The sequence below is a fragment of the Geotrypetes seraphini genome, chromosome 16 (assembly GCF_902459505.1).
Source record: "Geotrypetes seraphini chromosome 16, aGeoSer1.1, whole genome shotgun sequence".
NCBI lineage: Eukaryota > Metazoa > Chordata > Amphibia > Gymnophiona > Dermophiidae > Geotrypetes > Geotrypetes seraphini.
The window spans coordinates 1,555,358-1,570,144 of NC_047099.1; the positions used below are offsets into that span (position 1 = coordinate 1,555,358).

A 14,787-nucleotide genomic window follows, 5' to 3' on the forward strand; every position below is an offset into this window, starting at 1 on the left:
TCTCGTGGCCCACCTGCACACGTGGGCGGAGCTACAAACAGAAATTCAGATTTCACCCATTCATGTCAATGGAAAAAATGTAAAAAGCTGCCATTCTCACAGTAATTCAAAACCGGCTTGACCGATTTGAACGAAACTTGGTATGCAGATCCCTCACTACCTGGGGTCATATGTTCTGGGGGTCTCGTGGCCCACCTGCACACGTGGGCGGAGCTACAAACAGAAATTCAGATTTCACCCATTCATGTCAATGGAAAAAATGTAAAAAGCTGCCATTCTCACAGTAATTCAAAACCGGCTTGACCGATTTGAACGAAACTTGGTATTGCAGATCCCTCACTACCTGGGGTCATATGTTCTGGGTGTCTCGTGGCCCACCTGCACACGTGGGCGGAGCTACAAACAGAAATTCAGATTTCACCCATTCATGTCAATGGAAAAAAATGTAAAAAGCTGCCATTCTCACAGTAATTCAAAACCGGCTTGACCGATTTGAACGAAACTTGGTATGCAGATCCCTCACTACCTGGGGTCATATGTTCTGGGGGTCTCGTGGCCCACCTGCACACGTGGGCGGAGCTACAAACAGAAATTCAGATTTCACCCATTCATGTCAATGGAAAAAATGTAAAAAGCTGCCATTCTCACAGTAATTCAAAACCGGCTTGACCGATTTGAACGAAACTTGGTATGCAGATCCCTCACTACCTGGGGTCATATGTTCTGGGGGTCTCGTGGCCCACCTGCACACGTGGGCGGAGCTACAAACAGAAATTCAGATTTCACCCATTCATGTCAATGGAAAAAATGTAAAAAGCTGCCATTCTCACAGTAATTCAAAACCGGCTTGACCGATTTGAACGAAACTTGGTATGCAGATCCCTCACTACCTGGGGTCATATGTTCTGGGGGTCTCGTGGCCCACCTGCACACGTGGGCGGAGCTACAAACAGAAATTCAGATTTCACCCATTCATGTCAATGGAAAAAATGTAAAAAGCTGCCATTCTCACAGTAATTCAAAACCGGCTTGACCGATTTGAACGAAACTTGGTATGCAGATCCCTCACTACCTGGGGTCATATGTTCTGGGGGTCTCGTGGCCCACCTGCACACGTGGGCGGAGCTACAAACAGAAATTCAGATTTCACCCATTCATGTCAATGGAAAAAAATGTAAAAAGCTGCCATTCTCACAGTAATTCAAAACCGGCTTGACCGATTTGAACGAAACTTGGTATGCAGATCCCTCACTACCTGGGGTCATATGTTCTGGGGGTCTCGTGGCCCACCTGCACACGTGGGCGGAGCTACAAACAGAAATTCAGATTTCACCCATTCATGTCAATGGAAAAAATGTAAAAAGCTGCCATTCTCACAGTAATTCAAAACCGGCTTGACCGATTTGAACGAAACTTGGTATGCAGATCCCTCACTACCTGGGGTCATATGTTCTGGGGGTCTCGTGGCCCACCTGCACACGTGGGCGGAGCTACAAACAGAAATTCAGATTTCACCCATTCATGTCAATGGAAAAAATGTAAAAAGCTGCCATTCTCACAGTAATTCAAAACCGGCTTGACCGATTTGAACGAAACTTGGTATGCAGATCCCTCACTACCTGGGGTCATATGTTCTGGGGGTCTCGTGGCCCACCTGCACACGTGGGCGGAGCTACAAACAGAAATTCAGATTTCACCCATTCATGTCAATGGAAAAAATGTAAAAAGCTGCCATTCTCACAGTAATTCAAAACCGGCTTGACCGATTTGAACGAAACTTGGTATGCAGATCCCTCACTACCTGGGGTCATATGTTCTGGGTGTCTCGTGGCCCACCTGCACACGTGGGCGGAGCTACAAACAGAAATTCAGATTTCACCCATTCATGTCAATGGAAAAAATGTAAAAAGCTGCCATTCTCACAGTAATTCAAAACCGGCTTGACCGATTTGAACGAAACTTGGTATGCAGATCCCTCACTACCTGGGGTCATATGTTCTGGGGGTCTCGTGGCCCACCTGCACACGTGGGCGGAGCTACAAACAGAAATTCAGATTTCACCCATTCATGTCAATGGAAAAAATGTAAAAAGCTGCCATTCTCACAGTAATTCAAAACCGGCTTGACCGATTTGAACGAAACTTGGTATGCAGATCCCTCACTACCTGGGGTCATATGTTCTGGGGGTCTCGTGGCCCACCTGCACACGTGGGCGGAGCTACAAACAGAAATTCAGATTTCACCCATTCATGTCAATGGAAAAAATGTAAAAAGCTGCCATTCTCACAGTAATTCAAAACCGGCTTGACCGATTTGAACGAAACTTGGTATGCAGATCCCTCACTACCTGGGGTCATATGTTCTGGGGGTCTCGTGGCCCACCTGCACACGTGGGCGGAGCTACAAACAGAAATTCAGATTTCACCCATTCATGTCAATGGAAAAAATGTAAAAAGCTGCCATTCTCACAGTAATTCAAAACCGGCTTGACCGATTTGAACGAAACTTGGTATGCAGATCCCTCACTACCTGGGGTCATATGTTCTGGGGGTCTCGTGGCCCACCTGCACACGTGGGCGGAGCTACAAACAGAAATTCAGATTTCACCCATTCATGTCAATGGAAAAAATGTAAAAAGCTGCCATTCTCACAGTAATTCAAAACCGGCTTGACTGATTTGAACGAAACTTGGTATGCAGATCCCTCACTACCTGGGGTCATATGTTCTGGGGGTCTCGTGGCCCACCTGCACACGTGGGCGGAGCTACAAACAGAAATTCAGATTTCACCCATTCATGTCAATGGAAAAAATGTAAAAAGCTGCCATTCTCACAGTAATTCAAAACCGGCTTGACCGATTTGAACGAAACTTGGTATGCAGATCCCTCATTACCTGGGGTGATATGTTCTGGGGGTCTCGCGGCCCACCTGCACACGTGAGCGGAGCTACAAACAGAAAATCAGATTTCACCCATTCATGTCAATGGAAAAAATGTAAAAAGCTGCCATTCTCACAGTAATTCAAAAACGGCTTGACCGATTTGAACGAAACTTGGTATGCAGATCCCTCACTACCTGGGGTGATATGTTCTGGGGGTCTCGCGGCCCACCTGCACACGTGGGCGGAGCTACAAACAGAAAATCAGATTTCACCCATTCATGTCAATGGAAAAAATGTAAAAAGCTGCCATTCTCACAGTAATTCAAAAACGGCTTGACCGATTTGAACGAAACTTGGTATGCAGATCCCTCACTACCTGGGGTGATATGTTCTGGGGGTCTTGCGGCCCACAACTCTATGTTGCTTGCTCAAGGGTGGGTTCACCCAAGAATTTATATGTTCTTGCTCCAGGAGGTGAAACTAAAATTGTTGTTTATAATCACGTTTTGTGTTAGTTGTATTGTATTCATTTTGTCAAATATTTCACATTATAATTTGAATATTGTACTTTTTATTAAGCTGTAAAAAAATACTTTCATTCACCACTATAAAGTATCTTTATTTGAATCCATTTACAGTGTTTTTGCTATAATTAAATACCCGTGCAACGCCAGGGCATCAGCTAGTAGTAGATATAATTAATGGTCAGACCAAGGAGTTTGTGACCATCTACCTCCTTGAAGCTTAATTTTAGATGAAAGATCAAATTTAGTGGTTAGGGATCCTAAATCAAGATGATGACCTCCCTTATGGGTTTATGAAAGTTGCATAATGGAAACTGATGTCACCTAACAGCAGACAATGAGAGGCTATAAGCAAATTATTAAAAACAAATTCATAAAAGTACTATTTGGTCTGAGACCAGGATCCAGGGGGCAGATAAAACAAAATACACTTTAAAGAATCTAAAAAGGTCTGATCGGTTAAAAGTGCAAGATATTCCAATAAGTTATTTTTATCAGTGAATCTTGTACTATGAAATTAAAACTTTCGTGTAGTATAATAGCGGTTCCCCCCCTCTGCTTTCATGACTTAGATGCAATTAGTACTTCGGTAACTCTTCCTGGTAACCTTGACCCTCCATCACGTACTTATAATATTATTCTAAACCACTTACATATTTGCAGTATAGTAAATAAAGATGAAATGTGAAATGAAAGTGACTGACTGAGGGGAGCAGAGCAAAGCCAAGCCATTGGGAGCCCTTGATAAGAAATTGGTGACACTTCCCTATTCCCTAATATTTTCACTAGGGGACAACACAGAGCTGGAATTAAGTAGACAGGGAAATACAGTGTCTAAATGTAATTCCCTCTGAGCTTGGATGTAGAAAGGCGAGTAATTACCATATATACTCGAATATAAGTCAAAAAAAGGAGGAAAAAAGGTTGACTTGAATATAAGAAAGGTGTGTGTGTGTGTGTGTGTTTGGGGGGGGGGGGGTTAATATTCATGTGCTCTGCCAGGATCTGTGCCCTTAGAGTTACTAGATTTTACATTAGCAAAATCCAGACCCCTAGACCCGCCCCACTACACCCCAGTCCTAACTGCCCCCAGTCCAGCCATTCAGCGAGTGGCTCAGCTCCGGGCAGGATCGAGGAAAGGTTGCTCATGCATGGTACACCACTGAACCACCGGGGATTCAAAAAGTTATGAGGGGAGAGAGGGGAGGGGGGTAAAAAAATTGGCAGAGTCTGCTGGTACAAGAGATGGGAGGGATCCCTCCTGTGTCGGCCAACCCACCAGGCCATACGGCAGGCCGGGCAGAGACCTGCAACAAATCGGGTAGGGAGGGCGAGTGAACGATGACCCAAATATAAGCCAAGACACCCATTTCTGGGCAATTTTTGTGGGCCAAAAATCTTGGTTTATACTTGAGTATATACGGTACATGTGGAATCCTAAAATCCTGTTGGGTTTGAGCCCTATGAGTAAATGCATCATCCAACAGGTCCTGCACCTCTTCTCCCTTCTCTATGATCTGGAGGACTTGCAGCAGTGCATTGTGGGACACAGAAGAAACTCTTAACAGCTGAAAATATCCCTCTAGGACAATGGTTCTCAAACTGTGGGTCGCGACCCCTTTGGCGGTTGTACATTTAAATCGCTATTATATAAAACTCCTGCTTTTATTTATAAAGTATTGATACCTTATAATTCTCCCATATTTTTAAGATCAAATGACCAACTTTTGTTGGTCATCCCCACTCTCAAAATTATCAATACTCGAAGGCAATTTATTTTTACTGTTACGGCGCCTCAGACCTGGAATTCACTCCCACTATACTTAAGAGAGGAAAAGAATTTGGAAAAATTTAAGAGTCAACTTAAGAGCTTTCTTTTTAAAGATGCGTTCAATACTTAATTGAAATGTTAATTTGCTCTTTCGTTAATTGCTCTTTTGTCTACTTATATTTTACCTATTTATTTGTCCTTCTATTCCAGTTGTGTTTTACCTTTAATGTTGATTCTTTCTTATCTAAGATTGTATTTCTATCCCACCTGTCTTATTGTATTCTTGTCTTATTTTAATTAGTTTGTTTTGTGATTTATCCCCCTGTTAATTATATGGTCTATTTTATGTATATTTTAGACAATTTATTTTACCAATTTGTACATCGCTTGGAATTTGGAATAGGCGATTAATCAAATAATAAATAAATTTGAAACTTGTACGACCCTTTCACAGGGTTCGCCTAAGACCATCGGAAAACACATATTTCTGATGGTCTTAGGCAGTGTTCTTCAACCGCTGGTCCGTTGGGCTCAAGACAGCGTTCTTCAGCCGCTGGTCCAAGGTGCGATAAACGCAGCGTCTTCAGGCCAGCTCCCTGAGTGCTGCAGTGCACAAAGCCGTGGGAAAAGGCTCCTACCCGTGTCTTGCGCCTGAACCGGAAGCCTTCTCTCCGATGTTGCAACGTCAGAGGGAAGGCTTCCAGATGAGGCGTGAGACGCGTGCGAGTAGCCGCTGCCCACAGCTTTGTGCAATGCAGCACTCAGGGAGCTGGCCCGAAGATGCTGCGTTGATTGCACAGTGGACTGGCCCAAAGATAACACCGGGGGGGAGGGGGAGGCCAGAAGGCAAGGCACATGGAGGGAGAGAGACAACAATGGTAGGGGGAATGCTTTTATTTTTTTTTATTTAGTGTTTGATTTGTATGTTCAGGAAGAAATGCATTTGTTTCTTTTCCTGTTGGGTTGGACTGCTTGCAGAGTCTTGCATCTTAGGGTTTGTTTGTAAATATTAGTACTTTTAGTTTTTGGTCCTGCATTTGCATGGGGTTATTTGTTTTCTGGTAGGAATGAATATTGAGAAGCTTACAGTGTGCTTTGTGTATTTTAATTTTGTGGTTAACCATTATGTGTTGTTAATACGAGTATATTGTGTGTGTGAAAAATGAATGGAAAAAATGGTGTTACAATTGGTACTATTATGGGGGCGGGGTCTGGGGTAGAGATGGGCGGGGTCTGGCCCACGACATAGCCCAGTGTTCTTCAACTGCCGGTCCACAAAATAATGATTTTATTTCTGCCGGTCCATAGGTGTCAAGAGGTTGAAGAACACTGGTCTAAGGAACCGAGCCACCGCTCCTCTATCCGTCCCACATGCAGATATGCCCACAAACATTTATTTGTAATTAGAAATAAATGTTTCACAATATATAATTACATATTGTTTTTGTGATTAATCACTATGCTTTAATTATGTTTAATTGGTAACAATGAAAATACATCCTGCATGGCAGATATTTACATTATGATTCATAACAGTAGCAAAATTACAGTTATGAAGTAGCAACGAAAATAATTTTTTGGTTGGGGGTCACCACAACATGAGGCATTAGGAAGCTCTAGGACTATCTTATGTCCTTGTAATTTCATATCACATTTAGAGCCCCCTATCAGTTCTAAGGACATCTAATATCTGTATTTGCACAAACAAGACAGATACACAGAGAACTTACCTGCTCATCTCTCCATCTAGATGCAACGTGTGCTTCTAAAGTCAGATAAAACTGCTCTCTGCAAATACTTGACCCCATTCTGTAAAGCCCATGCCATCTTTCTGATATAGGAGGCTTTGAATTCTCAGCTGGCACTCAGATGAAAAACAAAATCATTAATACAGTTAGTGTCAGGTGCTGACTGAGGAAACACTTCTGAATAATGCCCTAAATACCTTATAAATCTGGTCATCTATAAAATCATGTTACTGACCTTTAAAATCACTGTTGTACTAATCACCTTTGTTTTACTTCAAGCACAAATTACAACACAAGTTGATGTGGTTAAGTGAACACTCAGACCCACAGCTGAGGTCCGGTGAAACAAGTTCACGGAGCAGCTATTAAGGAGACCATCATTGATGTTCACAGTCTCCTCCACCAAACAAAGACTAAATAACAGCACATAAACTTGAAGAAAATAAAATAATAAATTTGACAGCAACTTAACTTTGAATGGTGTGGATGATACACATAACTGCTCCGGGCTCCTCCGTTTATTCACAATACCGACCCCCCAACCTAGGTTTCACCCGCTGGCTTCTTCAGGAGGGGTACTACAATTACAAGATGACTGTAGTGTTGATTTGAGTCATCTTGTAATTGTAGTACCCCTCCTGAAGAAGCCAGCGGGTGAAACCTAGGTTGGGGGGTCGGTATTGTGAATAAACGGAGGAGCCCGGAGCAGTTATGTGTATCATCCACACCATTCAAAGTTAAGTTGCTGTCAAATTTATTATTTTATTTTCTTCAAGTTTATGTGCTGTTATTTAGTCTTTGTTTGGTGGAGGAGACTGTGAACATCAATGATGGTCTCCTTAATAGCTGCTCCGTGAACTTGTTTCACCGGACCTCAGCTGTGGGTCTGAGTGTTCACTTAACCACATCAACTTGTGTTGTAATTTGTGCTTGAAGTAAAACAAAGGTGATTAGTACAACAGTGATTTATAAGTATCACCTTGGATAAAAATATTCCCTTGCTGTTTTTTGACTGACCTTTAAAAGTCAAATCAGTGGCCAACCAGAGTTAATTAACTGGTCATTGATCGCTCATAGTACTCAACGTTCCTTGAATCAAAATCTGATGACTGTCCCCTCATTAAGATACATTAACACTATGAGAACCAGTATTTGTTCAGTTACGGCTCCTACAATCTGGAAAGCTTACGTCCCTCGATAAATTCAAAGCTAGTTTTGAAGCATTTCTTTTTAAAGATGCCGACCAATAAGGGGGGAGAAATAGCTTTTAAGAAGCGACATCCCCGTCTCCCCATCCTTTTAATTTTTATTTATCATTGTAATTAAAATTTCCCTATCCCCTAATACCTTTTGTCTCTAATAAGTCTTAATTTGTCATAGTTTTAGTTTTACCCTCTTCTTATTTTATCTCACCGAAATCAAAAATTGTATTAGATTTTCCTAATTTTTAATATTGCAAACCGTCCAGATACATGTGATGGTCGGTATATCAAGCCATGAATAAACTTTCTTAAGCCAAGCCCTTCTGGCTGACGTACCTGCCTCTCCTCCCCTTTGGTTTTTTCCTTCCCATTCTTTACTATCTAAAGTTCTTCCCAGGTTCCTTTTGGACCAGTAAGTCATTGTTGCTGTATTGAGAATTGTTTTTAAGGTCTTTTTTTTTTTTTTTTAACTCTGTAAAACCGCTTTGATATTTGATGAGGCGGTATAGCAAATTTCTAATTAACCTGAAACCTTACCTGAGACCGAGAGCCCACAGACCCGATCCAGCCAGGCGTGTGAGCTCCTCCCCCTGCAGTCCGTTGGAGAGATCAATCTGCCTGCTTTTAAATATCAGCAGCAGTGGGAGATCAACTGCTTTTACACCTAAGCAGCAGCGGGACCAGCCGCAACCACCGAGAGCCCACAGACTAGAAGACAGAACTGCCTGCCTGCATAAATAACTGTTAGGCATATGTTTCCATCAGAGACATACAATTACTAGATGGAGGTGTAACTGTTAATTGCATGTACAATTGTTAGAGACTTGAATTAGGACAACCTAGGAACTATAGAGGCTTGTGTTATCATCAAAGACACATATAGTTGCTAAATGAATGAGTAATTGTTAGATGCTTGCGTAATTACTAGAGACTTGCAATAGAATTGCTTAACGAACTATATCTATTTGGGCCACCTTCAAAACTACGCCAATCCAATTAACAACCATACAAACGATAAGTCAAGAATTCACAGGCATTCCATTACACTTTTTGTGCTAGGAATAATACTTTACCCTGCTAACATGAATCCCCTCCTGATTTTAGTGATCTGTCTGTTAATTGGCAACATCAAAGATGTTAACTCACTCCACCCACAATTACAATCAATCAACTACCCGGATCTATCATTTATACATCACTAATTCACAAGAAAACACAATAAATCATATTACCGTTATCTCAAATAAAAGAAGACATCAACGAACACTTAAAAAAAGAATAAGGCAAGTAAAACCCGTCAAAACCACTACCGCTACCAAAACTATCACACCCACATCTGTCTCCTGTGCATACCTTAATACTAGATCTGTCAGGAATAAAGCTTTCCTAATTAATGATTGGATCATCAACAAGCAAATAGCCTGCCTTTTACTAACTGAAACATGGCTACTATCTGAAGATGATCCAATAATAATTGATCTCCTACCAAGTAATTTCAAAATCCTTCCGCTAAACCGCGTGGGAAAAAAAGGAGGAGGATTAGCAATTATTCTTAAAGAAGGATTTGACTTTGAACTTCTGGATTCCAAAATGACAGACCATTTAGAAATTTTAGCCTGTAAAATTAGCAACTGTCAACTAGAAGAATCCCTATCCTGCATATTATTCTATGTCCCACCAAAAAGCTGGCCAAAAGCCAAAGAAGACTTCTTTGCATTTGTCCTAAACAATTCAATCGGTCCTTCTTATAATATCATCGCAGGCGACATAAACCTACACCTAGATGAAGTGGACAACACAAATGCGATAGAGTTCGAAAATTTTCTATCCCTACTCAATTACAATCTTCCTCTACCCACACAAACACATGAAAAAGGCCATCAATTGGATGTGGTAGCCATGTCCACAAAGGATATCCCAGACCCTGCCATTTCGCTACTTAAAGGCACCTGGATTCATGATATCTGGTCTGACCATTTTACGTATTATTTCCAGCTATTCTGGTCTTATCATAAATCTAAAACACGCCCAATTATAAAAAGAGAACATCACACAAGAGGCTATATTAATCCAAAAGAACTCTGGTCACAATACGAATTGCAAACAGAGATAGATGAAGGAATCGATTTTTGGGATCACTGGATGACAACCAGCACATCCATTTTAGATAAAATCGCCCCTATACGTAATAGCAAAAGCAATTCAAATAAATATAACAAATGGTTTGACATCAATCTTCTAAAAATGAAACAAATAGCTAGACGACTGGAAATAACTTGGAAAAAAACAGGAGAACTAGCCGACCGTAACAACTGGAGAGCTAACATAAAAATCTACAAACAAATGTTAAAAGACAAACGTAAAGCATTCTACTCCACTAAAATCAACTCATCTTGTAATGGTTCACAAGGAATCAATACAAAAGAGCTATTCAACCTGATCACAAATTTATTTGACACCACTCGCTACACCTCACCCACACACAACATTAAACTACCCTCTGCAAATGACTTAGCTCTGTACTTCGATTCTAAAATGAAGAACCTTAGAATCCATTGTTCAACAAACGACTCTTGTGATCATCAAATAGCGAACACCCAAGGAAATGATATACCGGCAGGATTTAGAGTGGAATGATTATATCAGATTATATAACAAATACTCTAGATCATATTGCATTCTGGACTCATGCCCCCCAGAAATTATGAAAGCGGCACCTTTAGAATTTAAATTATCACTGATGCAATACTTGGCTTACAACCTAAACAATGGGAAGTTCCTCTCTAATAATGGTCACATTATTATAACCCCAATTCTAAAAAATCGTAAAGTATCCTCAGCCCTAATATCCAACTATAGACCGGTAGCTTCCATTCCGTTTATTATAAAAATTATGGAGGGATTGGTTCACACCCAACTGATGGGTTATCTTGATCAATTCTCTCTCCTCCATGAAACTCAATCTGGTTTTAGGCCATTATTCAGTACGGAGACAGTAATTGCGGCTATCTTAGACAATTTGCACCTACTGTTTAGTAAAGGCCTTAATGCCCTGATAATGCAATTCAATATGAGTTCTGCCTTTGATCTAGTGGACCACATGAAACTGCTGCAATGCCTAGATGCCATTGGTATCCGGGATAAGGTGTTGAACTGGTTCCGTGGCTTCCTTATATCCCGCACCTATCAGGTTCGTTTTAATTATGAGCTTTCCGACACCTGGAGCAATCCATCCGGTGTGCCCCAAGGCTCTCCACTATCCCCATTGCTCTTCAACGTCTACATGTCCTCACTGGGCATGAAGCTAACCCAGCTGGGGATAAAACTATTTAGTTATGCAGATGATTTTACGATTATCATCCCATTCACCAATTCTGTCTCCGAAACTATTCCCAAAGCTTCAGAAGCTATAAACATGATGGAACAATGGATGACAAACTTTAGGCTCAAACTTAATTCAGATAAAACAACTTTTTTCATTGCTTCACCACATCCACTTGACATTAAATCACCCCTCTGTATCAATAACCTTAGTTACCCTATCCAGCCCTCCATAAAGATACTAGGTGTAACTCTGGATCAATGCCTAACCATGAAAGACCAAGTAGATTCCTTAATCAGAAAGGGACTTTTCACTCTCTGGAAACTCAGATCCCTTAAAGCTTATTTTGTTACATCGGTTTTTAGAATCCTAGTCCAATCCCTCGTACTAAGCCTGCTTGACTACTGTAACATCGCCTATTTGGCAATTTCCCAAAAAAATATGCGACGCCTACAACTGTTGCAGAATGCGGCAGTCAGACTAATCTTTGGACTAAAAACATTTGACCACTTGACACCCTACTACCAGCAGCTACATTGGCTGCCGATGAAGGCACGCGTAAAGTTCAAATTTGCCTGTTTCTGCTTTAAAGCATTACACGGACTTGCCCCCAAATACATTACTGACCTTTTCTCCTTCTCAACCAACAGACACAAGAGAAGTTCACATTCCAACTTCGTTTCCCCCCCAGTGAGAGGTTGCAAACTGAAAAAACACCATGAATTCCTTCTCTCACACCAAGCAGCATCATGGGGTAAAGACCTAGAACAATTACTTTCGCCCTCTACTTATGAGGAAACGTCTAAAAACACACCTGTTCCTAAAACATCTTGACAACTGATCCACTTATCTCTTTCCTCTCAATAGCGACCTACTGTCCTTTTGATCACTTTTCTCCTCAACAATGAATTTCCTGTCTAATTACTTCTCTTTCTTCTTCCCCTCTTGAAGTCAGTCAATTTGTACCTTTGCTTAATCTTTTGTAAACCGCATAGAACTTCACGGTATTGCGGTATATAAGCTGTTATTATTATTATTAATAAACCTGAGATGTATATGATAGGAAAATGTGCGTTCTATGTCCTGGAGGTGAGAAGTGATAAACTCATCACTCTGTCCCTTTCAGTGCTGCAGAAACTCCGTGGGACCAATGATGTGAGTCAGGATATCCAGGAGATGAAAGAGGAGAGTGTCAAGATGTCCCAGGAGAAGCCCGTCTCCATTCCGGAGCTTTTCCGCAACAGGAATTATCGGCAGCCCATTGTCATTTCCATCATCTTACAGCTTTCTCAGCAGTTGTCTGGTATCAACGCTGTATGTAATGCACCTGCTTCCCACCTCCTCATCTCTTTCTATCCTGTGCTCAGATTATTCAACCTAAAAAGTTGAATCCTCTCTCTGTCTGGAGGCCTGGGAACTTCCCTTAAAGGGCAGCCATGCTCCCAGAGTTTGTCCTACTGAAATGCACCCATAGCCAATGTCAGAAATACAGAGCTGTACCAAATACGTACTGATGTCTTCCCTTCTCTGTGTTGTATCGAAGACCCCAGAAGCATTTGCAAAGAGGAATAAGCCAGATGCATGCTTCTGAACTGCTGCCATAAGACTAGCCTTACTGGGTCAGACCAAAGGTCCATCAAGCCCAGTAGCCAATCCAGGTCCCTAGTACCTGGCCAAAACCCAAGGAGTAGCCACATTCCAGAATCCCAAAGAGTAACAAAAGATTCTAGAACCCCAAATAATAGCAATCATCCATGCTTCCCCCTTGTCTGTCTCAATAGCAGACTATGGACTTTTCCTCCAGGAACTTCACCAAAACTTTCTAAAACACAGCTACGCTATCCGCTCTTACCAGCAGCCTCAGGTTCTCTCAGGATATTTGACTCCTCATCCCTGACCTCTGTGTGTGTCTGGAAATCCTATAACTCGTCTGCAGGAAGTGCTGTTTTTTGTCTCTACAGGTGTTCTACTATTCCACCAGCATTTTCACAGATGCCAATGTGAAGCAGCCAGTATACGCAACCATCGGAGCTGGGATTGTGAATGTGGTGTTCACTGTTGTCTCGGTAAGTGAGTTCACTCTTGTCTGAGCAAGTGACGCCTCAGTCTGCATCAGAGAAGTGCATGTGATGGCCTGCTGCTTCAGAAAACTCAATGTACATGGGGTGGCTAAGAAGATTTAGGAAACAAACGGGTAAAAGAGTGAGAGAAACGTCCCCATTCATTTTTCTAACATGTTTTTCCTCCATTCAGCTTTTCCTTGTTGAGCGGGCAGGACGCCGGACCCTACATCTGGTGGGACTGGGTGGGATGGCCTTCTGTGCCGCTGTAATGACAATCGCATTGAATTATAAGGTAAGTCCATGGCAAAACCACCTGCAGCCACTGACCCGAGTTAAAGACAGACCTCACTTTTAAGGAAAGAAGAATCTCTAGGACAGACATGGATAGGGAGAGGAGAGAAGAGGGGCTATTGACAGACAGTGTAAGGGTTGGGGGAATCTCTAGGGCAGTCATGGTTATACTGGGGTCAGGAGAGAAGAGGAGGTATTTATAGATGTCTCTGAATATAAGGACTGGGGAAGACACGGATGGAGTAGGAGGGGAATAAGAGGGGCATTTATAGACAGTCATGGATGGGGGTAGACGAGGTGATATTTACAGACAGTCTCTAAATATAAGGAGTGGGGAATCTCTAGGGCAGTCAGAGCTGTATTTACAAACTGCTTGACTAAAGTCAGGGACTGCTGTGTTGGGGCAGGTGGTGAGATTTTCTGCCTGTAATTCCTTTCTCTTCTGATTTCTTTTTAGTATTTACAGTGGATGAATTACATCAGTATAGTGGCCATATTTGGCTTTGTGGCTTTCTTTGAGGTGGGTCCCGGTCCCATCCCATGGTTCATTGTGGCTGAGCTCTTCAGTCAGGGACCTCGACCTGCAGCCATGGCCGTCTCCGGCTGCTCTAATTGGACAGCCAACTTCCTGGTTGGGATGCTTTTCCCTCTTGCAGCGGTAAGTTAGGAATGAAAATGTCCTTGGAGATAGAGGGAAGGGAAGGAGGGCGGGCAGGCAGGTGTATCTGGATGTTCAGAAAGTGTCGAGAAAGTCCCTTGTGAGAGAATAAAAAAACCCTGGGAGGCCCTGGGAGCCCTGGGAGGCAAAGGAAAAGAGAGTAGGGCCAAAGGGCCAATTCTCTCACTGGAGGAGGATCGTAGTGGACCGCTGCGGTTTAACAGGGTCTAGAAATGGAAACAATCAGTGATCAAATTTGTAGCTACTATGAAACTATTCAAAGTGGCGAAACTGCATGCAGACTATGAGACAATTTTCATTGCATTT

At 42.2% G+C, this 14,787-nt stretch overlaps 1 protein-coding gene across 2 annotated transcripts in view; it reads left to right on the plus strand.

The window, feature by feature from the left end:
* LOC117350666 (solute carrier family 2, facilitated glucose transporter member 3-like) overlaps positions 1–14,787 on the plus strand; it is a 54,245-nt gene that overhangs the window by 28,321 nt on the left and 11,137 nt on the right. For both annotated transcript variants that reach the window (XM_033925135.1, XM_033925134.1), the window contains exons 6-9: positions 12,575–12,762; positions 13,410–13,514; positions 13,702–13,803; positions 14,260–14,460. In XM_033925135.1, the coding sequence (XP_033781026.1) occupies positions 12,575–12,762; positions 13,410–13,514; positions 13,702–13,803; positions 14,260–14,460 (596 nt within the window). The remainder of the gene's footprint in view (positions 1–12,574; positions 12,763–13,409; positions 13,515–13,701; positions 13,804–14,259; positions 14,461–14,787) is intronic.